Consider the following 23,753-nt stretch of genomic DNA (forward strand, 5'->3'; position numbering starts at 1 on the left):
ATCTAATATATATCCGGTTATTGGTAAAATGATAAGATGAACATACTTGAAGATTATTGAAATAAAGAGGTTCTAAAATAATTTGATTACAAGAAGTTCCTCCTTGATAGCTTGCGAGTAGGTCCTCATCAGTAGCACAGCGTGACGCACATTTCTCCGCCCGTTGGAAGATTTTAGACGAGTTTGGGAGAGGTTTACCGGCACTAGTGCTAGATCCCACGCAGACGTCTTGCCAGCTCGCGTGCCCAAGGCCTTATAAGTTCCCGCAGGCAAAGAAACGCACATGCTGAAGCGAGTATCTACAAGGGCGTACTCATTCTAAGCTTTGTCTTCGCTCAGTAAGCGATAGAGGACAACAGTGCGCATAACCGCTGAGCGAAAATAATACCCGTGATTTTTCATGCCAGGCTCATTTCCCCGCTTGACTGCGTAAGCTGGGACTACTTGAAGTCTACAGTGAAGACCAAGGATCGTCAAACCTCTGTCGAAAAGATAAGGTGACAACTATAACGCTAACCACAGGGAAAATAAATAAATGATGTATAGGTGTCAGCAGGCATCATCTCCAGAACAATTTGTCAAAGTACTGAAAAGTTGCCAGTGGTCTGCGGCCAATAAAAACCCATGGTGATTTTAGCATCTTTCTTAGTTTCGCCACTCTGGATATTCTCGATACTATACAGCAGTGTGTCAGCAAGCAAAAAAGTACAGTACGATTGTAAATATCGTAAGCGTTGTCGCGTTTAAGTGCATTCGTCACTCATATGTAATGCTCATATGTAATGGTCTCTTCAGTCGCTTGTTTGTGTGAAAGTACCTAGTTTTTCTCACACATTGTTCTTGTGACTCAAAGCAGGTTGATTGTAAACAAGTGATCGTCGCTGAAAGGTGCCTTTTCTATGGGAGTTTCTGCGAAAAGAATAATGAGGAAACTTTGTCAGAAAGAGCGAGACAAAATGTCGTGGAATGATAAAATCTCCTCCTTTTAGTTTGCTGAATCTCGGGAAATTAACTAACAAGCCTTGAATTTAATCAGCGAAGGCAGGCAGTGTTAGCTATCAGCCATTTATGAGAAGTCACAGGTTATCGTCAATGATGCAGTGACTAAAATCATTTTTATGTCTTTGAATAAACTGCATGAGCCAGAGAGAACTGGTCGAAAATACCTTGTCTGCACTCGGGTCCAGTCCATCCAGGACGGCACTTGCATTTTCCGGTCAGCGGATCACACAGGCCTCCCTGGCCACAGGAGCAGCCCAATAAACAACCGGGACCATACTTCCCTCTACAAACTGAATTCAATTTAAGTTGTCGATGACGGCTCCACGTAACAATCTCGTAATATGAAAGCGATGACAATTTTTTTTATTAACCTTGGATTGCGATTTGGTTTTGACCCAAACGGATCGGTTTAGTGTGACTTAAAACCCTGTAACTCCCACGAGTGACCAAGACAGACTTTCTCTCACAATATAGTACGATATTAAACAGACAAGTTAAAAGAATAAAGAAAAATGTCAATTGGGGGATTATTAGTCGATCAAAAACAAAATTTCTGAACTTATATGGCATTTTCAATTATTTAAATCAGACAACAAAAGTGCTTCTTAAAAAAACAGTGTCGTAGAACAAGCTAATAGACAGATAGACTACCAGATAGACAGGTTGGAAGACTGACAGACAAACATAAATTACAGAATAACTACATTGAAACTAGAGTGATTTTAGCATCTAAAACAAACAAAATTAGCTTAGGAAAGGCGAAAAATGTTTTCACACAGCACAACTTCAGCAGTGGAAACAATTTATATACGTATCTGAGTATAGAAGGAAAAAAAGGTTACTTCCCTACACAAAATCTAACGACAATAAACTCCCAAATATTTAAATAGAGCTGACAGCAAATAACACTTTGACCCCTACCATCTAATTTCTCCTTACACTGAATATCACCCCATATACAAACTCATGTTAGGGTGTAAATGGCGAGGAGATAATGATGATAGTTGATGCGCAGCCGTAGAAGGAATTGCAATTCAGTTATGACATACCAAAGAACCTACCCTGATCACAATCGCTACCAGTCCGCCCGCTCGGACACTTGCACTGTCCAGTAGCAGCATCACAAAAAGATGAGTTAGCGCATGAGCAAAGGAGCAAACATTCAAAGCCATATCGCCCCATAGGACATCCTGTCAGAAACGTAAACAAGACGGAGATGGAAAACAGATTGAAATCGGGTTATCCGCGTTACGTTGTGAGTTTCGATTGCAATTTTTGGTCGATAAAGCTCAGCCAAAATACATTCGCAACGACAAGTAAGAAAAGATGTAAATACCTAAGGAGCCAATGAGAAATCAGAACGAAAACGAGCAAACGATCTGGAGCGCGGGAAAACGTGAGTGACCAACAAACGGTTGGTTTTAATTTTACATCTGATCGATCGAGAGGGTGGCATGAGTTTACCAACCAGCGATGTAGAAAAAAACCGATGATATCACAGGTCGCTATCGTCCCTCCGATGAAAATCGCACCTAAGACTGAGAAGACAAATTTTGATCCACCAAGGACAAGTTGCAAAGGGGGTGGGGGTGGGGAAAATACATACGTTTGGTGCAGTCTCTCCCAGACCACCCCGGAGCACAGAAGCACTGTCCCGTTCTTGGATCACATGACCCACCATTCATACAGGTGCAGTGTTTAGTACAGTATGCGCCATATCGGTCAGGAGGGCAACCTAATGTGAATTAAAAAATTGAAAAATGCAAAGACAACAACAAATACGATAGTTAAAACTACTCAAACAATAAATGGAAAATTGAAGCTCAATAACGTAAAAGTTTCCACTCACGATATTGACATCTGTCCCCATACCACCCTGGAGGGCAAAGACAACAGCCAGTGATCTTATCACATCCTCCTCTGTTTCTACACTTACATCTTTGTTCACAGTTCAGACCATAATTCCTAGAAGAGCATTCTGTGAAGACACAATCAAGAAGCAGGGCTCGTAGTATGATATACCATTAATTGAGTTAAAGGGTCTTGCAACAGTGTTGGGCGACAAGTTGAAAGCTCAATAACGTTGCATTTACGAAAGGTATAAAAAAAAATGCCCATTCTAAAGCTTGGCCGGATGTTTGAGACAACAAACACCGTGCCAAGAAAAGAGGGTAACGTTCTTTCCAAATTGTCAGTCACTACACACTGTTTTATCGTAGATTTGTTACATTATACTTCTTTAGCACATTACGTTAACCTTCGTTCCCGGGGTTCTTTTTTTGTCGAAAACGTGAAAAAGCTGTACCACGCTTCCTTATTAGCTCACGATTTATTCAGTTGTTTTCACGATTTTACTAAAACGCTTCGGTTAACTCCCACTCACAACTCTCGGCTTATTCCAAAGAAACACACTCTCAACGTCCCGTTGTAAACACGTGGAACAGTGCCATATATGGGGTGATAAAACACGTGCCGCACACATGTTTGTTTGGTTATGTATAGATAAACGAAATCACTTATCAATGTCAATCAAATTGAGAATAATTAACGTATCGTACAGTTTCCAACATTCTCGAGAGGAACAGAGAAAATCCCTGCGATGGAGGTTGGGATCCAGCGACATATTGCATATTAGTATTTACGGGTTTATTAAGAACCAACAAAATGACCAGTTTTTCAGAATGTGTTTTAAGCTCAATTCAGCAAGCCAGTCTCTGAAAAGATGACTTAAAAATACTAGCATTTCTAACCTTTTTCGCAGTTGGTCCCAGTCCATCCCAATCCACAATGACATTTACCATTTATGTTGTCACAGATGGCATCATTCTGGCACGTACACTCAAACTGACAATCTTGTCCAAAGAAACCACGGCGGCACACTGTAAAAAAACACATACCTGATAAGTCTGAGCTTTTTAATCGGATGTCGTAACACATCACGTCACATCAGCCAGTCAGAATGAAGATAAATTGCCGATGTAGCCGATGATAATTGAAATACGTGATCAGCGTGAAGAGCGGGAAAACGCGAGTGACCAAGTGACGACTAATTTAGGTTTTACATCTGATTGGTTGAGAGCGGTGTCAGCTTTTTAGATCAATTATAGAACGAAGCTAAGCATAAGCAACGCTATCCCAGACTGCTTTCAACTTCCAATCAAATAAAAAGCATTTTCAAGAGGCTACCATTTTCTGATGTGAAGTCCAATAGTCTTACTGACGATATTCGACAAATAATTAATTTTCCCATACCTTTCTCGCAATTCACTCCTTGGTATCCCGGATGACAATGGCATTTCCCGTTCACGTGATCACAGACACCGTTGTAGCAAGAACATTTCTGCCGGCAACCAGGGCCGAACGTTCCCGATGGACAAACTTATGAAAGAAAATAAAGAAAAACAGTTATCATGGATGCAAAAGATCACCTATCATTAAGGACAACTAAATGTATGACTAAACAATGTTACTGAAAGCATCAGGTTGAGTGGAAAAACAACTCAGTTCCGGAAAACTGCAGAAACATCATTGGTACTTTGTCCCATTTGTTTTTATATTCTAATCTTGCTCTCGTTGTTCTTGTAGAGGGAATGATCTTAAATCTTATACAAGTAGTCAGGGAAGCATCACACGCTGTTAATTGTAAGTATTTTCCAATTCAAGCGGTAGATATGCACCTTGCTTTTCACCTTTGAACCTTGAATCGATCCCACTCGTCTCTCTACTGTTTCAAAAATTAACGAGGGAAGCGCGCGAGAGGTGCGTGTACGGGAAAATGGGAAGAGTCAATTCTCTTTTCTCGTCCTCGTTCCTAGAGTCCTTCAGCGTTAGAAATGGAACTCATATGAGAATTTTTAAGACATTTTGCTTAAACTTTACCGTGTTCACACTGACTTCCTATCCAGCCTGCGTCACATCGGCACTTCCCAGTCTGAGGGTCGCACTCGGAATTCTCTGAGCAAGTGCAGTTAAACTTGCAGTTGCGGCCATATGTACCCCTGCGACAGGCTAATATTATAACAAAATCTTATCTCCATGTAGCAGTTGCTATTGGCGTTATTGTTAGGAGTTAGCTAAAATAGGGCATCATTTAGGTAATACTGTAATATAGTGAAATGAAATTGACTGTGAAGTCTAATCTTCCGGCTGAGGGTAGTCCTGAGGTGGAATATTGTTGGTAGCAGTGACTAACGTTTCGATAGCCTGAGCGGAGGTCCGGCTCTTGTAGACTGATTGATCAGTTTAGTTATGACGTTTTTGGTTGTAAGACTCAAGTAATGTAAGTCGGTCGTGATTATCAGCGTCGATCCTTCAGTCGTTCTGTGCGGTTTGTTTGTAGTGTAAATGTTGTGAATAGGTCATTATATGGTGCTGGTAATTTTTACGTAAACCACAACAACATGCAGGAGACCGGTGCTGTTTCTACGCTTGGTTACCAAATTTTTTGCACTCTTAATTAATATCATGCACCATACGTACACTTTCGGCATGTTTTTCCGTGACTTCCAGGTTCACATAAACATTCTGCTGTGTATGGATCACACATCACTGAAGGAGGGCAGCTGCATCTAAGCGAGCAGTCAGCACCGTGTCTACCAGAAGGACAAACTGTTTGGGAAATTTTCCAAGAAAATTCTTCAGGAGTACTTTTAAAGAGTTTCAAAAACCCTTCGTACATTAACGCTTAATGCAGGTCAGGGGGCTGAGGTAAAGTCGGCTGCGTGGTATGTGGCTTCTCCACCTGGAGCCTGACTCAATTTCAATCGTGTAGAGTGATTAGGAGTATTGCAACTCCCTCCTCCCCCACTGGAAGTGATGTCAGCACACCGAAGATTGCCCCTAAGGTAACCCTCAGCGTTTCATATGGGTTCCCCAGAAATGTGCCTGTACCCATTTATGATCAGCCCCCTTCCTCCCCCCCCTCTTGATTTAGAGTAGTGGGAATATGCACCGTGAGAGGAAAGGATCTTGCCAAAGAACACAGCATGACGATCAGCAGGGGTCGAGCCCAGACCCTTTTAATCTGAGGTCGAGAGCACCAATAATCACGTCAGCCGAGCTCAAGTAATTTTATTTCATACCCACCTCGTTTACATTCGCCTGTCACAGCGTCGCACCTTTCATATCCGGTGCAATTACATCTTCTATTGCAATTTTCGCCGAAGAAACCCTTCTGACAACCTTTAAAGGAAAGAAATGTTAACCAAAAGTAAGGAGAGAAATTTTCTTACGAACGACTGGACATGTACACCGAAGGTTTTAATAATGTGACCTATCGTTCAATTTTGATTTAGTTCGGGATCGATTTCAAAAAGTTTCGCCGAGGACCACTCAGCACATATCGATGCTACTGTATCTCTACTACAAAAAAAATGCATTTTCGCCACCTAAGTACAACAGTTTGCAGCAAAAGTTCAGTCAGTGTGCAAGAATAAAAAATGGTGTGCAAAGATATCTCGTGCCTTTGTTGAAGAGTGGGGCTCAGACGTATCCTTACCCACTCCCCCATATGCTCTGATTCTTACCTTTATCGCATTCCTTTCCAAACCGGCCAGCCTGACAAATACAACTTCCGGTCACATGATCACATGAGGCTTTTACAGGACAAGAACATGAATTGCTACAGTTCACTCCATAAAATCCTTCAGGACATCCTGTTTATTGAAAAAAAGGGAAAAACTCATTTTCAAGCCATTTGATTTTAAAAACATTAAAATGCTTGTTTTGTTTTCTCATTGCTTCTAATTTGTTTTATTTATAATCGCCTGGGGGTCCCCTTGGGTTTGGGTTAGGGTTAAGGGGTGGGGTGGGGTCGAAGGTTTTGGTTAAGTCTCGATTAAATTTATCTTATCCCTCAACAAGTCTCTGCAATATTCTTATAATCTCTCGTCAATGGCAGGTTATTGGCAATCAATATTCTCTATTTCCCATTTTGTACTCTATTAGCGACGACTGATCCCCACTCCGTTCCCCCTGAAAACAATTTAATCCTCACTTTTGCTTAAACTACTTCATTCAGATGTACGGTCTGCGAACGACGAGTGTTTATAGCGAGAAAGCCTTAAAATTTTTCTCAGGTAAACCAACATAGCGCAAAAGCATTCTCGATTGAATTCAGTGAGGCACCGTAAGTGGTATTATTGAGGTAGTCTGGATAAAGTGTTTACTTTTCTCACATGTCTCGCCGATCCAACCAGGTGCGCAGACACAAGATCCTGTTACGTTATCACAGGTTGCGTTGTGCTCGCATCTACAATGACACCTGCCAGTCACAGGATCGCATGACGAGTTTCCATGACAACCACATGACTGACTGCAATTCTGTCCAAAGTAACCTTGAGGGCAAGCTACGAAAATAATGAATAGACAACCATTAATGAGATCCTTTTCCAATGATAATAACATCATGGAGCTAACCTTCATTGCATCTCGGTCCCGTTGTTCCAGCCGGACACCGACATTCTCCAGTATCAGGAGCACATGAGCTGTTGACACAATCGCACCGCTGACTACAATCGGTTCCGAAGGTGTCTTGAGGGCACACTACAGAGATAAAGAGAATCCTGGCTGTTAATTGTGGTTGCGGTTGTTTGTTTATAAGCATGCTCGAAACGAATTAAAACTGAATGTAAACAAAACCAAAACAAAAGAATTACATCGGCTGTCAGAAGAAAGGAAGCTGTCGCTAGAGAAATATTATGACTCAAAGAAGAAAAAAACCAAGCTCCTCGAGGGGAGTTGGGGGGGCAAACATGAGGGAACAAGGCGCAATTGCTTCATTTTTAAGGTGGTGCAAGTTTTCGGGACTACTTACAGATCGTGTGAATAAAAACACCAGCAAGATCCTAGATCACTTTCAACACTTAATGATAATCACAACGTAATGACTTTCCTCAGGACGTGGCAATCCAAAATTGGGTTTGATTTTTGGATTGCTTTTAATTATGGCGTACATGACAATTTTTAGATTTGCCTCAGCACTGAACAAGTAGACGTACTCTCTTTGCAGTATTTCCCAGTCCTTCCCGCAGGACATTTACAGGTCCCTTCCACTGGATCACATCGTGCATCCTCAAGACAGCGACACCGTTGAGCACACCTGTTACCATATGAACCTTTTGGACAAACTAAAATCAAAGCACTTTTGTTAAGGAATAAAGTTGAGCCTGCAGCTTCTACTTGTGATAACCGACCACGTTCATTAAAACAAACGAGAAGATTTGCGCAACCAAAATGGCAGACGTGACCTCACATGGAAACAATATGAATCATATGAAATATCAGTTTGTACCTGTGTCACATTTGTTCCCAGTCTTCCCTTTCGGACAAATACACCTCCCGCTGACCGGATGGCAACGAGAGCCAGGGTCACAGTTACAGCGACTTCTACACTTTTTTCCAAACGTTCCTTGCTCACAGGCTGCAGAACAAAATCGCAAGAGCGCATGAAGTTTACGCAGATCTTAGAAAACACTTAAAGACCCGTTAACTATAAAAATATTTCATGATGGCAAGCAAAATTTTATGCTCAGTTAGCTTGCAAGACACGGATGTTTTAAAGTGGCCCTAGAAAATCCTCAGAAGTTTACTTACCCTTCTCACACCTAGTTCCAGTCCTTCCCGCAGGGCAGATACATTCACCGCTGACTGGATCACAACGGGATCTACCAGCGCATTGGCATTTGTTGAGACACTTGCGTCCATATGTTCCCGCTGGACAGACTAGAAAACGCAGAAACTATTAGGAAAGTTATTCACAGATACAAAGCGAGAACTTCCCAAAGTAAAATTATCAAACACACGGTGTAAGTAGCGTTGGACTAAAGCAGTCGATGTAAAACCGTACTTACATCGGTCGCAACGCCTGCCGGTTCTTCCGTCAGCACATACGCACGCTCCTGACATGGCGTCACACTTGATTCCTTCTGCGCAGTCGCAAACTTGGTCACAGTTAAAACCGAACCGGCCCTCGGGGCATACTATTAGGGAAAGAAACAGCATAATCGCTCACAATGTCAGTATCTGAATAACTGCACGCTTACCCCTCCCCCAACCCAATAACAGTTAACAGAGGACGAGCTAGGGTTAATGTTGAATTAGAGAAGTTGCTCAGAAACTGACATTGATCCAATTTTTTTCGGCAATATTCTACTGAAATAGATGATTAATATAACAGGGAAAGCTTACAACTCTGATGAGTTCCTGAGACAGATTAGGACCTTTTTTTTAGAAAATTTTCATGATCACTATTTGTAAATGACAGTAACACTCCAAGACCTCTACGGAGAGAAATGACAGGCTTTTCTTCACCTTCGTCACACCTGGATCCCATTTTTCCCATGGGACAAATGCAGGAACCAGTCACGGGGTCACATGTCACACCACCACTGCACTGACATCGCTGACTGCATCCATGACCAAAAGTACCTTGGGCGCATACTACATGAGGAAAAGAGGAGAACGAGGGAATAAAAACTATATTTTCCAACAGTTTGTCATTTCAGCTGTCGTCGTACAAGCAGCATGTGTTAGTTTCTTGTAGTCAGCAACTCACAGCTTTACTGATAGCTTACGGAGCACAACAACAACAGATTGATACGTGCTCTACCTATATGAACTACGCGACAATCACGAACATTTCGAAATGACTTCGTCTTATACCATTAGTAGGTCGATATGCATGATATTTTGCGAGCAGTCCCTCATTTTCAGACGAGTTGAAGGGAGGGAGGGGGAAAAGGGGGGTTTGTTGAGGGTCTAGTCGTGCTAAACTCCTAGTAAATCTCTTGCTAGTGGGCGTAGCGTAGGGCCTCATATCTTTTCCCGGACGAAGAAACGCTTCTGCTGAAGGGCTAATAATGAGGGCAAAGTAAACCATAGAACATTCCTCTACACAACGCTTCAAGATACATGAAATTTCAGCAAATGTCGATGACGATAACAATGAATCCCTTCAGGTATCAAAATAAGGATTGGCAATTCCGAGAACACCTAGCAAATTTTTCACACGCGTTTTCAATTAGCACCTTATGTTAGCCTACGTTGACCTCTGGATAAATTGCACACCTTAAACATTTGTGCACAAAAACGGTAGCGTTAGATTTTGTAATTTTTGGGTCCAGTGGACTCCTCCATATTTGCCTAAGTTGATATTGCTAATTCTATAGGGATTCCATGACCATAAAGAATGCTACCATGCAGCTTTTTTGTTCCTTCTTCGAATGTCGATGCTTACTTTAACAATGTAGATTTGAATGTTTACTGAATTTTTTTACATACTACATCACGTTGTCAGGATGGCCGAGCGGTCGAAGGCGCCAGACTCAAGGAGAAAGCTCTTTACCATTAAGATGGTAGCAAAGTATTCTGGTCTCCAAATGGAGGCGTGGGTTCGAATCCCACTCCTGACACAATGTCATTTTTATTTTTTATTCAGTAAGATTTCAATGTAGATTTGAATCTTTATTGAATTTTTTTATGTACTACATTACGTTGTCAGGATGGCCGAGCGGTCTAAGGCGCCAGACTCAAGGAGAAAGTCCTTTACCATTAAGATGGTAGCAAAGTATTCTGGTCTCCCAATGGAGGCGTGGGTTCGAATCCCACTCCTGACACAATGTCATTTTTATTTTTTATTCAGTAATTACAGTGCGGTGAAACCTTGTACCTAAAAGATGTCTTAAAAGCTTTTGATGGTTAAATATCTTTCACTGCATTTAGTTATCAAGATATAAAATAATAGGCATGATCAAATTTTCAACTCCAGAGTATTTAGTGTTTTGATTGTTCACTTAACTCCGGTGGTCAGCTCATATTCCGTGTCACTTTATATGGAAATGTATTACGCCAACTGGTCGTAGCTGCAAAAAGGCTCCAACTATCCAAAAGTTTAGGATTTAATAAAAAATTTATGAAAAATTATTCCATTCGTACTTGTTGGATACGAGATTGGTAATAGCCAACTAGGCACTACGCGCTTCGTTTACTGTTCACCAACTCATATCCATCGCGCACCCGTGGAACTAAATAGTCTGTGGAGAGCGCGACAACAACTCATTGCGTACTTTACATACAGCATCCACCAGTAATTTTACGGAAGAAGTCTTCCTTTACCTTTCTGACAATTTGGTCCAGTCAGGCCCGCTGGACACGTGACATCACACTTGCCGTGCACGTGATCGCAACGCACAGCTTCAGGGCAGTTGCATCTTCTTAGGCAGTATTTGCCATAAGTTCCATCAGGGCATTCTATCAGAGTTCATTACGATTTAAAAGAAAAACATGAGAAAAATAATGCTTTCCAAATGATAGATTAAAGAACTTTAAATGGCGAGCCTGTTAGTTGGTATTTGATATATTTTCAGTAAATGTAATGTAATGATAAAAATGAATGGAATAAGAAAAACGAAAAATTGCATCCCCGCAAGTAATTAACCAGGTTTCCGTGGTGTGCAACACTATTAAGAGTATTACTCTTCCTGAGCAAATCATCCGAAATCTCTCTCCAGCCTGTCTCTTCTGGGACAGTCAGCCTGTACTAACTGGATAAGGCGAATGTGTTTACTTCCTTCTTGCCATTTATTTAACTTTGTAGGAAGATACATCTACCTTTGGAAGGTTACAATTCTATAACTTGGCACACAAAACCTGGTGCACTGGAGTAGGATAAAACTGAACAATTACAACCTGCTAAGTGAATCATTTCATGATCTGAATTGGTCGGCAACAAGAATTTAAAAACTTCAGCTGAATCTGTCAATTTTTACGCTTGGGCGGAGAAAGCTACTGCAGGGGTGAAGCGTCAAAGAAATAGATCTGGAACCCAGCAGGCAGAGCATAAAGTCACCGCTATTCTTTAGGAGTCATCCATGGGTCCTCTTTCGCCTGAAGTTTTTCTTTTCACCAAAAAAATCGAGAGAATACCCGCAGTTTAACCCCTCTTTGTAACAAGTTACTAAACGAAAACTTACTGTTTGAGCAGCGTTTGCCTAGATAACCAGGCTTACAGTCACATGTTCCATCCTTAGGGTCGCACCTTTCTGTATGATCAGCCAGGCACTTGCATTTTTCTCTGCACGCTGCTCCAAAGGACCCTGAGGGGCACCCTGTTAGGGAAGATTATTACAGTAAAACCAGCGGGCAAAAATCACTTTCAACACTCTATTGAGTGACATCTACCTTTAGAGCAGTGGGCCCCAAAGAATCCTGGGTCACACTGACACGTGCCAGTTACCGGATGGCAAGGTTCCATGTGAACACATGTGCACTTCTGCTTACATCCTTCTCCATAGAAACCGGTAGGACAAGCTAGCGTGAAATGTTTAGAGAACGTTAGATATTTCACTTCATTACTATCAATGAAAGAGGAGACTGAAAACACGAAACCAATAAGGAAAAACGGTAAGATTTGCAATGAGACAAACTTAATGTGAGCCAAAGGAAATTTTTGATTTCTGTGGAGGGTGTGAACTCCAAGCAAAAGTAATACAACTAATACATGGAGCAGTTTTCAATTAAGTATCAAAATCAACCCGTAATTGCTTCGGTTTTGCTTTACTGTGTTGTACAGTTGAAAGCTCTCGCTACTTCCTTAAAACTAAAGCAAATCACGACTTGGTCCTTCGCGTTTTCCCGCGCTTCATACAGTTTAATTTTACCTTGAGTCCTTAGTAGCTTCTTGTCTCTTTTTTCCACGAGAATATAAACTCGATAGCTAACATATCATGGCGCGCAAATGACGCTTACTGTCCAACTGCATAGCATGTATACAGTTTAATTTTACCTTGAGTCCTTAGTAGCTTCTTGTCTCTTTTTTCCACGAGAATATAAACTCGATAGCTAACATATCATGGCGCGCAAATGACGCTTACTGTCCAACTGCATAGCATGTATACAGTTTAATTTTACCTTGAGTCCTTAGTAGCTTCTTGTCTCTTTTTTCCACGAGAATATAAACTCGATAGCTAACATATCATGGCGCGCAAATGACGCTTACTGTCCAACTGCATAGCATGTATACTGTCCTATCACAATGTTTATTCACAAGCACGACTGGCGTGTCCTACTTGTGCTCAAATCTGGCTGCTTAAAAAACCGATCAAATTCGAGAATTTTATCTTAGCTCTGACCATGCATTCATAAAGTCATCATCAGCAACACTTTAACTAAATACTCAACATGATATCTACAGACATAGTAAAACAGTTTCCCGCTAAGCGGTCACGTGAAACTTACTTTCATCACACAGGTCTCCCAGGAATCCTGGTCGACAAGAACATGCACCAGTCACTTTATTGCACTGCGCATCATTTTTACACAAGCATTTAAATTTACAGTCCTTTCCAAATCTTTCCCCCGGACATGCTATCACAAGGAGATAATGATAAAAAATTGTAAGTAAAGTTTAATGCGCAAAGCTGAATTGCCTTCACGTTCTCTCATGAGAAGAAGAATACCACCTACAAATGGTGTGGAGGATGAAATATTTCCAAATAGTGCTTAGCCAACGAACAGGCCCTCATCTTTAACGTTACAGGGCGCGCGCTTTTCCACCGGCAGGAGAATTTGAGACGAGTCGGGGAGAGGTTTACCTGGGACCGGCACTAATAATGTGTTAGGATCATTACAGGCCTCTCGCAGACCTTATACTTCTGCGTGGGTGAAACGCACCTGCTAATAATGAGGGGCAGTTCGCAAGCTTAATGGTACTTGTTGTTTCAGTTTAACTCCTAACTTAAAGCTACTTCCTTGTTTTAGCGTGCAACCCAAAGAGGGAAGTTCCCGCACAATACCCAAGGCCTATGAAGAAATATATTATACTCAAGCTACATGTGTCCGTTTCATTTTGACTTTTCAGAAATGATTCTCCTTTCATACGATGCTTATCTCACCAATAGACAGCAGAAACTACGACCAAATTTTCTTTATAGGAAATAGTATTTAATCCTCTTAGAATGCCAGCATTTGATGGCATCATACTCGTTTAAAATTCAACTGGGAATCTTCAAGTGTTTCATAGTATCCAGACGACCGGTAATTTTAAAGCTTATTCCGATTTCTTTGACAGGAAGTGACTAAAAGTATTGTTATTCCCTTGAATTTAGTGCTGGTTTATCACATTTCATCCTTCAGCTTTTCGTTAGGTCGCCTTGATAATTGACCAGAACCCGTTCATACCATTGGGCGAAGAAAGGTAACATGGGAGAAAAATGTCTTGTTCGACAACACAAGAAAATTATGCCGGTTAGAGATCGAAGCCAGGCTACTTGAACCCGATTACAGCGCAGTAGACATCAGGCTGCTGCGTTCAAGTTTCTATAATTTCATACTCACAATCATTGCATAAAATTCCAGTCCAACCCGGGGAGCAAAGACATTGTCCAATTCTAATGTCACACCGCGCACCATTTTGACAGTCGTCACATGTCATACGACAGCCAGGACCGATGTACCCCGGAGGACAGGCTGAAAGAGAAAAACAAAGAAGAGATGATTGGAAACTTAGACTATGGCGTACACGAACCAAAATCTAAGTGTTGTTTTTACTGGAACAGCTTCACTTTATTTGTTGATGCTAAAGCACACCAGATATAGTTGTCCTTTCCTTTCAGTAATCTGCTGGTGTCTTTAAGATCCTTGTGCTCAAGTTTTGGTTGATGCGTTCAGACAGTTAAATCCGCGTTTCATCGATTTTTCAGAATCAGGTTCTGCACAAGATTCTTGATTTCATGCCTTTACCTTGGATTCCCTGTAAGTCTTTCCGGTGTGCAATGCTGGTGTCTTCAATGATTTCGGGACTTTTAGTTGGAAGCGCAGTGAAAATTTGTGACACTGCAGAGAGGAAAAAGGGTTAATTTGAGAAAAAATCTTTCATTAAAAAGTGAATTTTGTTATATATGTGTCTGGTCTGGCTGTAAAGGCAATCGTTAGTTTCCGTTAAGCGATCAGTCCTTCAGACCGACTGTTCATTCGCCAGTCAGTCATTTAGTAATCAGTCAGTCAGTTAGTGAGTCGGTCAGTCAGTTAGTCAGTCAGTTAGTGAGTCGGTCAGTCAGTTAGTCAGTCAGTCAGTTAGTTTGTCAATTGGTCGTTTGGTCAATCAATCGGTAAGTCAGTGAGTCAGTCAGTCAGTGAGTCAGTCGGTCAATCAGTTTGACTGGAGCTTGTCAATCGGTCAGTCATGAAAATTCAGTTTGTCGGTAGGCTTGTCAATCAGCCAGTGAGCCAGCTAATCAGCCAGTAGTTTAGTTGTGGTCAGCCAGGTGGTAGGTTAAACAGTCAGTAAGTCAGCCAATCAGTCAGTCTGTAAATCTGTTTTTCACTTAATTAGTCGGTCTGCCAGCAAGTCAGTCAGTCAGTCAGATTGTCAGTCTGTCAGTCGGTCTGTCACTAAGTTGGCCAGTCAGCCAGTCAGTAGGTCATCCAATCAGTCAGTCATTCAGTTAATCCGTCATTCACTTAATAGGTCAGTGTAATAGCCAGTCAGTCAGTCAGTAAATCTGTCAATCACTTAATTGGTCAGTCTGTCAGCCAGTCAGTCCTTCGGTCAGCTTAACATGTCAATCACTCATTCTATCAGTTAATCGATCTTTCAATCTGACAGTCGTTTTGTATTGTAAGACACACCACCGACATAACTCACCTTTGCAAGATCTTTGATCTGAATCTAAAACATAACCTGTTCGGCGACAAAAACATCGAAAAGAGCCGACAGTATTTTGACAGCCTTGACTACAACCAGAAATGCCCTGAAATAAAGTGTGTCAATTATTCACCAATAGCAAGCATCGTGAGTTGCGAGAAATGAGTTTAAACTTGCTGACTGTTTCTAGCATAAAACCACAGCATAAAATTGGAACCTCTGACGTGCCTTACCATCTTACACTCATCCAAGTCTACACATCGTCGTGGATTCCCAAGCGCGCGTACGTAACCATTTGCACATTCGCACCTACGAAATAAGTTTAGTAATTTTAATATACTCGGCTGACCAATTAAGGCCGAAAAGAGTAAATGAGGTAATGTCCAAAAATATGACAACGCTCACAATGCATTTGCTGTGTAGTTAAACTTGGTCTTTCTAGGACAGAATATATACTCACTGCTTTTTTTTTTTATTCAGAATGACAGACTTATGATACCTGTAGGATCCAAAAGCATTGATGCAGCGTTGTTGACACATTCCGTTCCGCACTGTGCACTCATTAAAATCTGTAATAGATGAGTAGAAGACTAAATTATTGAGAACAACTCGTGGATTCATCAAACATGTAAGGTAACGTTTACTTTTCTTTCACAAGTTTGAGATTTTCAAACTCATCCAATCGAATTTCCTCCAGGTTTCACGTCATCAAGTTTCCAACCTAGTCCTCTTCGGTGTCCAATTAAGTGCCACCTCGAGTTTCCCTAGATATTAGGACGAGTTTGATTAGGGGTAACGAGTTGCAATTTTTTTAATAAGCGACCACAAAGAAAATGTTTGCCTTGCAAAGCCCTTCTGTGGTATTCGTGAGCAACAATACCTGCGCAGTTGTTTTTAATTGAGACCTATCGTCATTGAAAAACTAAAAATGTGCTTTCGTGTTTGTACATTGGTCTGCCATCACGCCATCTTAAAACGCAAAACCTCACATTAACCTTCTAGTGCCCTCGGTCACTCGTCACACTGGAGTGCGTGAAACTCTGAGGTTGTGCGGAGAAGTACTGAATCCGAAGATCTGAAAATCAATTTATCATGGAAACTCAGAGTTTTTCCTTTTCCTACGTTTGTGATAAGACGAAAGCGTTTTCAGAGACATCCATGTTTTAGCTAAACCATTTCACAGGATAAGCTTCATAATATTATAATCATACAATATATGCTAAATTATGCGCGCGTTTTGATCGGTTCTTACTTAGAGGACAGACGCATATATAACTTCACCATTGACAATATTTTGCTTTTTTATCATATAAAACAAATGGATTCCATGTTGCTGTGGATCTGCAAAGTAACAGATCACAAAAGACGTCAAAATGTGGTGACCACAGAACATCACTAACATACTCGGCTGCGCCTCGTGTGTCAATTTTTTTTGTTCTTACCACATTTTAACGTCATCTGTGATCCATTACTGAACAGACACTCGACAGCATGGAATTAATTTGTTTTTTTAGACAGTCATCCTGAGAGATCGTGAGAATCTCGGCTACAACAACTGATAAATATTGGCAACTCTAAGAATCTATTAGTATGAGTAATAATCAAGAGACTTGTTATGACCGCAAGGCATAACACCTTTGTCATGAACAAACAAAGTAAAGTAGATTCATGGAAACAATAACATAGGGTAGCACATAAAATAACAGACTCTGCGCTTTAACAAGAAAGCTTGTCAGGACTGAAGAAGATCAGAAAATGTTATTTATGAAACACAAATAACAAAGGGCTTCGAAAACAATGAATCATGTTCAGTGTTCAGTGCTCACGTTTGAAACATAATGTTCTCCAGAACCTGCCAATCACAGTGAACTGAGTTTCATGAGCGAAGGATACTTCTGACTGTCAGGGGACAAATGTTTACATAATAAGATTTTCATACTGAGCAGAAAAGTTCTTAAAGAAATGATTCCACGTAGCTTTCTATTATCATTGTGATCTAGTTGGATCCGTTTTGCTGCGAGCATCATGGAACTCACCCCAGCCCCCAAGGTTGTATCGAGGTTATATCAGAAGTCGCAAAGAGTACTTCTTTGCCCTCCCCCCTCATAAGACTATGTAATGTTTTTGTAATCCCCTGTAATTGGTTAATTGGCCGTCAATTTTACGTAGTCCCTCCTTTATTCTCCGTTGACTGATCCCCCCTTTGTTCTCCTTAAAACTTTGCACCCTCCCCCTCTCCTCAAAAAAAAAATCCTCCGACCTCCCCCCCCTTTCAGGCAATGAATTATGAATTATGTCTCATTTCTAATCTAGTTTGGTCAAGGTCTGTAACAACTTTGAGTCCTGATGGCCTATGTCGCCGTACTTGTCAGGTCGAAATTAATCCTTTAAGGCTAAAGAGTATCAAAATTAATCGACGAGTACATTTATTTTCTTCTCAGTCACGAGAAAGTGTTAACTCTTGGATCAATGAAACAGCCCCCGTTTTTTCATTCCAACAGCGCAACGGCGGACCATGGAGACTTGCTTTGAAAAGAAATTATAAATTGATAGATACCATCAATTAGTCACAACATAATTACGTTTTCTCAGAGTTTGTCTTAAACATATCGTATTTCTCTCGACGAAGGCTTACCCATGATGAACGAAAACAAAGTATTATAAACAACAGAACATTTATCTAAGAGTTTTAACAACACTAACCTTCGTCAGCTGCCTGAGTTTTAAAATAATCTGTAAACCCTCTTGAAATGGGAGACATGACATGAGAAAAAGTTCTAAATGATTTCTTAGTCACTCGAAAGTAAACAGTTCAAACGAGGCTGTTTATCGAAGCCATGTCCGTTATGTAATGCCCTGTTCGCACCAACAAAACATGCTTAGTCAATCCAGGTTTCCCTGAACAAAATTCAACATTAGAAAACTGAAAAGCTGAATTTCACGAAGGGTTTAAGTTCTCATTAACGTTCATTTTTATTGTACCAAATTTGGAGTCGAAAAATGGGGTACAAGTCTATGATGGAAGCACGACAGCTGTTTGCAAACGTCTACGCTTGGGGCAATATAACACGTGTTTTGAGTTTTGGAGGACCTTACTTCAAGCAACTGCGTTTAACAAAACCCAGCTTCCGCTCAAATGAGCAAACTTGGTGTGACGACTGGCATGGATTTGATTTTATAAACCGACAAGTAATTGTCATCGAGCGAAAGCAGAACCGTCTGTCAGCTACTTATGGTTTGATTTGATTCAGAAGTAGTTTGTACGCGCACATATGGCCGACAGAATTTCCTCTTTGGCATCCTGTCACACCAAACACCTAGAAACATAACTGTATACAGAGAAACTTCAAAGAGCAAGTAACTGCACGAAGCAGAGAAATACTAGCTCTGAAAAAGACTAATTTCAAGTGGTGAAGTCTTTTTTTTTTAAGGGAAAAAAAAAGAGTGTAAGTAGCCTTCCTCGAAGCAGCGCAAGCCTCGAAGTTTCATTGGTTGGCACCAAGTTAGCTTTGATTTTCAGTGAATCTCCTATTTCCGCCCATTTTGATTTTACTCATGCGAGACCAGAGACCAGGTCGTGTGCAGCTGATACAAGTCATGACTTCAGTATATCAAGCTGAAATTCTATGTCAGATAAGTTACAGCTGCGAAGAGATTATACGCTGTAACCTCAGGAGCCTCGTAATCCTTAAGGTAATTATCTTAAGAAAGATAATCACGGGATAACGCTACCTGCAGAAAGATCGTTTGACAGAGAACAGGGAAGAAATCCCTCATGAAAGGTCTAATGTTTCTTAAAACGCCTAAAGGGCAAACATGTAGAAATAATTATTACAATTCCACATAGCTTCAGTTAAAGACATTCCTGTATTGTATCAGATGATTCTTGAAATATTGACTCGAGTTGTGGAAATGGACTTCGCTTGAGATCACAGTCGAAAAACTCCTCTTTTCAATCAATAGTTGATAATATGAACGATAAATTGGCGTTGTGGAGACAATCTTATCGCGACTTATATAGCTATACTCAATTCATAGCTTGTCATGTCTTGTTATCATCAAGGTTTTATAACTTTCAAGAACGATTGCCGCAAGAATAATATGATCTACTGACAATTTGACTTATCGCGCGCGAAATTAAGCCCCCTGCTATTTTATGCTTGCGGTTTACTGAGATGTCAGTTCAGCGCTTCTAATAATTAATCAAAACAATCACGTTTTCCGTTCCTTCAAAGTGCTTAAAAAAATGAATTTAAAGAAGCGAGGAGTCTTTATTTTTATCCGATGCTCAATTAGAACAAGGAAAACCGACTTAGTGTCTCAAGTTGCCATCGAGGAGAACAAACGGAAGATGTCCGCACTACACTAAGACACGAGTAGACATTCATGATTGGGTCAAAGAAATATTCTGTTGACAGAGTTTAGCACGCAAAATAGGTTGTTCTTAATGTTTTTCCGAAGTCAGCAATGTTAGTGTTCATAATACTTGGCAATGTGGGAGTTTTTCAAACGCTTTCCTATTCTAAAACATACTACAAGAAGTGAAATTTCGAAATCACTTATTATACAGCTTACCTCTGCATTGGCAGCGATTCACAAGCCTGAATCCTCTTCTACAGATACAACGAATTCCTCCTAGAGTGTTTATACATCCATGCTGGCAACAAGATCCGTCGAATCCTAAACATTCCACCAAGACGTAAAGAATTACCACAAGCCTTATGACGATCTTACGAAGAGAATTCATCTTTCCACCAGTTTTGTGCCAAAGTTTACGGCTAAGTGGTTACCGAATGAATGTAACCGACAAGTGTGTTGTAGCTGTCTTCTCTAGACACGCAAGCCGGAAATCGACAGATGCCCTAAATAGATTCATCAGATGAATACTTACTTCTGAAACCTTAGCCCTCTTTTAAACTAAACAGACCCGACAATTGTCAGCTTCGTGTACAAAAAACATAAACACTGCAACACCCCTTTGAAGTGCACCGATTTGCGCCAAACAGCCTCGGTTTACGGAAATCGATGTATTTTAAAAGTAATTCTTTTTTCTAGCGGGTTTAGCCTGCCGCAAACGTGTCTTGCAAATGCATCACGATCATCCCTGGCGCTAATTGACGATTTAAACTTTGACTGACTGAAGTCTTTGAAGTTTTCAAACACCGCGTAATGAAGAAAGAACTACCCGCAGGTTTATGCAATTTGTCGGACACTGAAAATATTTTCTCCACATGACAGACTTCCGTAAGGGAACCGAAACGCAATATCCATCGACAGCACAAGAGAGCTGTATCCATGTTCTCACCCCAGCTTATTTACCCGCTGCCGAGGTGAGTGGGGGAGGGGGGTGGTGCGGCGGATGTTTCTAGATCATATACTGATCAAACTGGATGGGTCCCCCAAGGAGGGCTCTCTTTGTATCCTTGTGATTAACCCTTTAACTCCCATGAGTGACCAAGAAAGAATTTCTCCTTACAATATCAATGCAATATCAACCAGATAAGTGATGAGAATAAAGAAACTATCAATTTGGGGATAATTAATTGATCCAATGCTAAATTTTCTGAACTAACATTATAAGGATTGTGTAATTGACAGTAAGGAGAATGACAAATTTGATCTGGGAGTTAAAGGGTTAAGTTATTGGGAATAGACCAGAGATTCTTTATCTCTAGAAAAAAGAGGAGGGAGGGGTGGTGTAGGAGAATTTGAGGAGGATCACTTGGTTTTTAGAGGGAGCGAGAGGGGATCAGTCGGCGCTAAGAGAGTACAAAGGAGGCCAAAATTGAAAATTGACCGCCAATGAGGTGAGATCATCAAAATATTGATGTTAAAGACAAATACTACAACCGTAGGTAACAATGTTTCCCAGATCGATATACCAACCAGCGACTTTGCCAAAACTTAATTTCTTGCATCCTTACGACCTTCGATGGCAACTTGCAGAATTTTGAAGGCGTATTCTGTGGAGAGGGCGCCAAAAATGTGAAGAAAATGATGGCTGCTTCCTATGATATCGAATTTTCCTGGCAAGAGTCGTTCCATAAATCAACTCGCCCACGATTGAGTAAAAGCAGCGACATCAAAAGTATGTGATTAGCAGCTCATTACAGGCGATGAAGGATTGGCATGTCGTGACAGCGTGACAGCTGTTTATTGTCACGCCAACTGCAAGAGATAACAGTGTCCTACCAGCCAGCGAACACTGGAATTATGCGGATCGCCGAGCCGTGCTTTACTCTAGCAGCATAGGAAAGTTGCCAGGAAAGACAAACTGGCGCCGATGATCGTGTAAAACAATGCAGTTTCGAAAATTCTCCATCCGGTTCGGGTGGGTCGATTGTCGAAGAACATCCTGACTTGACCGGAGGTGTAGGTGTAGATTCTAATATCGGCATAGTCAGAGAAGTAGAAAACTCTGTGCAACTTCTCTGACCATGAGTTAAATGTATAAGCTGTAGCACTCAACACGCAGATTGTGATGCTCCGGATAGCCGATGGTAACATTGGGTAAAAAGATGCTGTTTCGGCGAGGACGAACTTCCTAACTCAATACTCAAGACCACGGAGTACTGCACGATAAAATAAAAACACACCATGATATGGCTCCACATATTAAAAGTCTCATTATTAATGTAGAAAAGGCTTTGTAACATTCCCAGGTGCTGCTGTAAGGCTTCCGATACCGCTAAGAACGAAGGCTCTTTGGAAATTAGAATTCTAAAGTGCGGTAACATTGTTAAACTCAGAAGTGTACACGTTGTTGGAACACAGAAAGACGCAGAACGAAGAAGCAGAAGAAGAGCAAGAAGATTTCATGAAAACCCTTAACTACACACAGACGTTTGGTCGATATAAAAACAGAGAAACCATCGCTCAAGTTAGAAAACCCTTTACTACACACAGAAGTTTGGTTGATATAAAAACGGAGAAACTATCGCTCAAGTTAGAAGGTAACAGAATGAAATTAATTCAATGCTGATATAAGTACAAAGAAACCTCAGAGTAAGAAAATACTTAACCTTTTAACCACCATGGTCTTATTGTTAATTCTTCCCTCTAGCTGTTACACATTTCCTTTTAAATTAGTTTCGAGAATTTGGTGTTAGATCAAGATTTATAACATCTACCTGATAAGTTTGAGTATCCTCATTACCTGTTTGCTTGATAATGTATGGATGTTATAGGGAAAGTTACATTTTTATCACTTGTGGGAGTTTAAAGGCCAGAAAAAAGATCTTGCCATGACATGTTGGCCAATTCTATAAGTAAAATAAAAGAGTGTTATGCTTGTAAATCAAAGACAATCTTCTCAGACATTAAGAGCAACTGATCAGTGATGCTTGACTGATCAAGACTATTTGTGCATTGGAGGTGGGTAATAAAGGAGATTTTAGTTTATATAATAAGCTGTATTTTACATGCATTTGATTGGTTCTTTCTTATGATCTATTATTAACAACGTCTTGCTTTTCTATCATATAAAGTAAAGAGATTCCATGTTGCCATGGCTCTGTTAAGTAATAGATCACAGAACACATCAAAACTTAATAACATCAGTGATATTCTGTTGTGCTTCATGAGCCACTTTTTTTTCTTATCACATTTTGATGTCATCTGTGATCTTTCACTGAACAGATGTACAGGAAAATGGAAACTATTTTTTCTAAACAGAGTAGTGACCTCTGTAAAACAACCACCTTCTCTCATCTGTCAGTTAGTTTTACCCCAGACTGATTGTCGCGATGAAGTTCAACCTTATTTTCAGTTTCTGACAATCCAAACCTCTTGTTATAGTTTGCTGGGCAAGAAGAAACTGCACAAGTTTGAACTGGCCTGTTTGGCCAATTTATGTCCTGACACAGCAGAAGAAGCTAAGGCCTTGATTCCAAGGTGAGTGTTTACCTTTCAGACCCTAGCATCAGTATGCATGTTCTCCATACTGGTTTTTATACATTGTCTGTGGAATTAACAAGGAGAATTTGTTTAACAGTCAAATGTTTGTTTAGTGAGGGATCACTTGCCTTTTTCTTTACACCTAATGTTGTTATTCAGCAGTGATACTGCAAAGAGAAATTAGATGCCAGTCATTCCTAGGAATAGAGGATTA

At 40.7% G+C, this 23,753-nt stretch overlaps 1 protein-coding gene, 2 non-coding genes and 1 pseudogene across 5 annotated transcripts; 2 read left to right on the forward strand and 2 right to left on the reverse strand.

Annotated features, from left to right (window-relative positions):
- Positions 1-49: 49 nt before the first annotated feature.
- On the reverse strand, positions 50-20,949 carry LOC131786822 (multiple epidermal growth factor-like domains protein 6). Of its 3 annotated transcripts, none has more exons than XM_066172000.1 (29): positions 20,219-20,949; positions 16,143-16,212; positions 15,877-15,952; positions 15,644-15,749; positions 14,740-14,832; positions 14,335-14,466; positions 13,237-13,365; positions 12,181-12,309; positions 11,973-12,107; positions 11,116-11,250; positions 9,313-9,441; positions 8,853-8,981; positions 8,596-8,724; positions 8,294-8,422; positions 8,001-8,129; positions 7,420-7,545; positions 7,170-7,349; positions 6,528-6,656; positions 6,088-6,183; positions 5,482-5,610; positions 4,882-5,010; positions 4,255-4,380; positions 3,753-3,881; positions 2,852-2,980; positions 2,609-2,737; positions 2,064-2,192; positions 1,167-1,292; positions 832-909; positions 50-481 (listed from the first exon to the last, which is right to left on the reverse strand). In XM_066172000.1, exons 1-28 carry the CDS (start codon positions 20,388-20,390, stop codon positions 848-850), a joined length of 3,441 nt encoding a protein of 1,146 aa, XP_066028097.1. In that variant the 5' UTR covers positions 20,391-20,949; the 3' UTR covers positions 50-481; positions 832-847. The 3 variants fall into 3 exon arrangements, with proteins under 3 accessions (XP_066028097.1, XP_066028096.1, XP_058959871.2); XM_066171999.1 differs by having other exon boundaries at positions 818-909; positions 20,219-20,948; XM_059103888.2 differs by having other exon boundaries at positions 50-909; positions 20,219-20,948.
- Trnal-caa (transfer RNA leucine (anticodon CAA)) lies at positions 10,293-10,412 on the forward strand. Its single transcript has 2 exons — positions 10,293-10,330; positions 10,367-10,412. It is a non-coding gene; the product is annotated as a tRNA-Leu (tRNA).
- Trnal-caa (transfer RNA leucine (anticodon CAA)) lies at positions 10,497-10,616 on the forward strand. The gene is made up of 2 exons: positions 10,497-10,534; positions 10,571-10,616. It is a non-coding gene; the product is annotated as a tRNA-Leu (tRNA).
- A 412-nt stretch (positions 20,950-21,361) lies between the features above and the next one.
- LOC131786877 (membrane progestin receptor beta-like) lies at positions 21,362-22,380 on the reverse strand (annotated as a pseudogene).
- Positions 22,381-23,753: the final 1,373 nt, after the last annotated feature.

The sequence above is a fragment of the Pocillopora verrucosa genome, chromosome 9 (genome assembly GCF_036669915.1).
Source record: "Pocillopora verrucosa isolate sample1 chromosome 9, ASM3666991v2, whole genome shotgun sequence".
NCBI classification, from domain to species: domain Eukaryota; kingdom Metazoa; phylum Cnidaria; class Anthozoa; order Scleractinia; family Pocilloporidae; genus Pocillopora; species Pocillopora verrucosa.

Bases quoted from the DNA above. Each gene is read 5' to 3' on its own strand.
- LOC131786822 (XM_066172000.1), bottom strand. From the start codon at position 20,390: ATGAATTCTCTTCGTAAGATCGTCATAAGGCTTGTGGTAATTCTTTAC. The intron at 14,467-14,739 runs GTAAAGGCATGA...TTTCTCTTTCAG, and splicing joins AGACTTACAGGGAATCCAAG to CCTGTCCTCCGGGGTACATC. The intron at 13,366-14,334 runs GTGAGTATGAAA...TCCTTGTGATAG, and splicing joins TGGAATTTTATGCAATGATT to CATGTCCGGGGGAAAGATTT.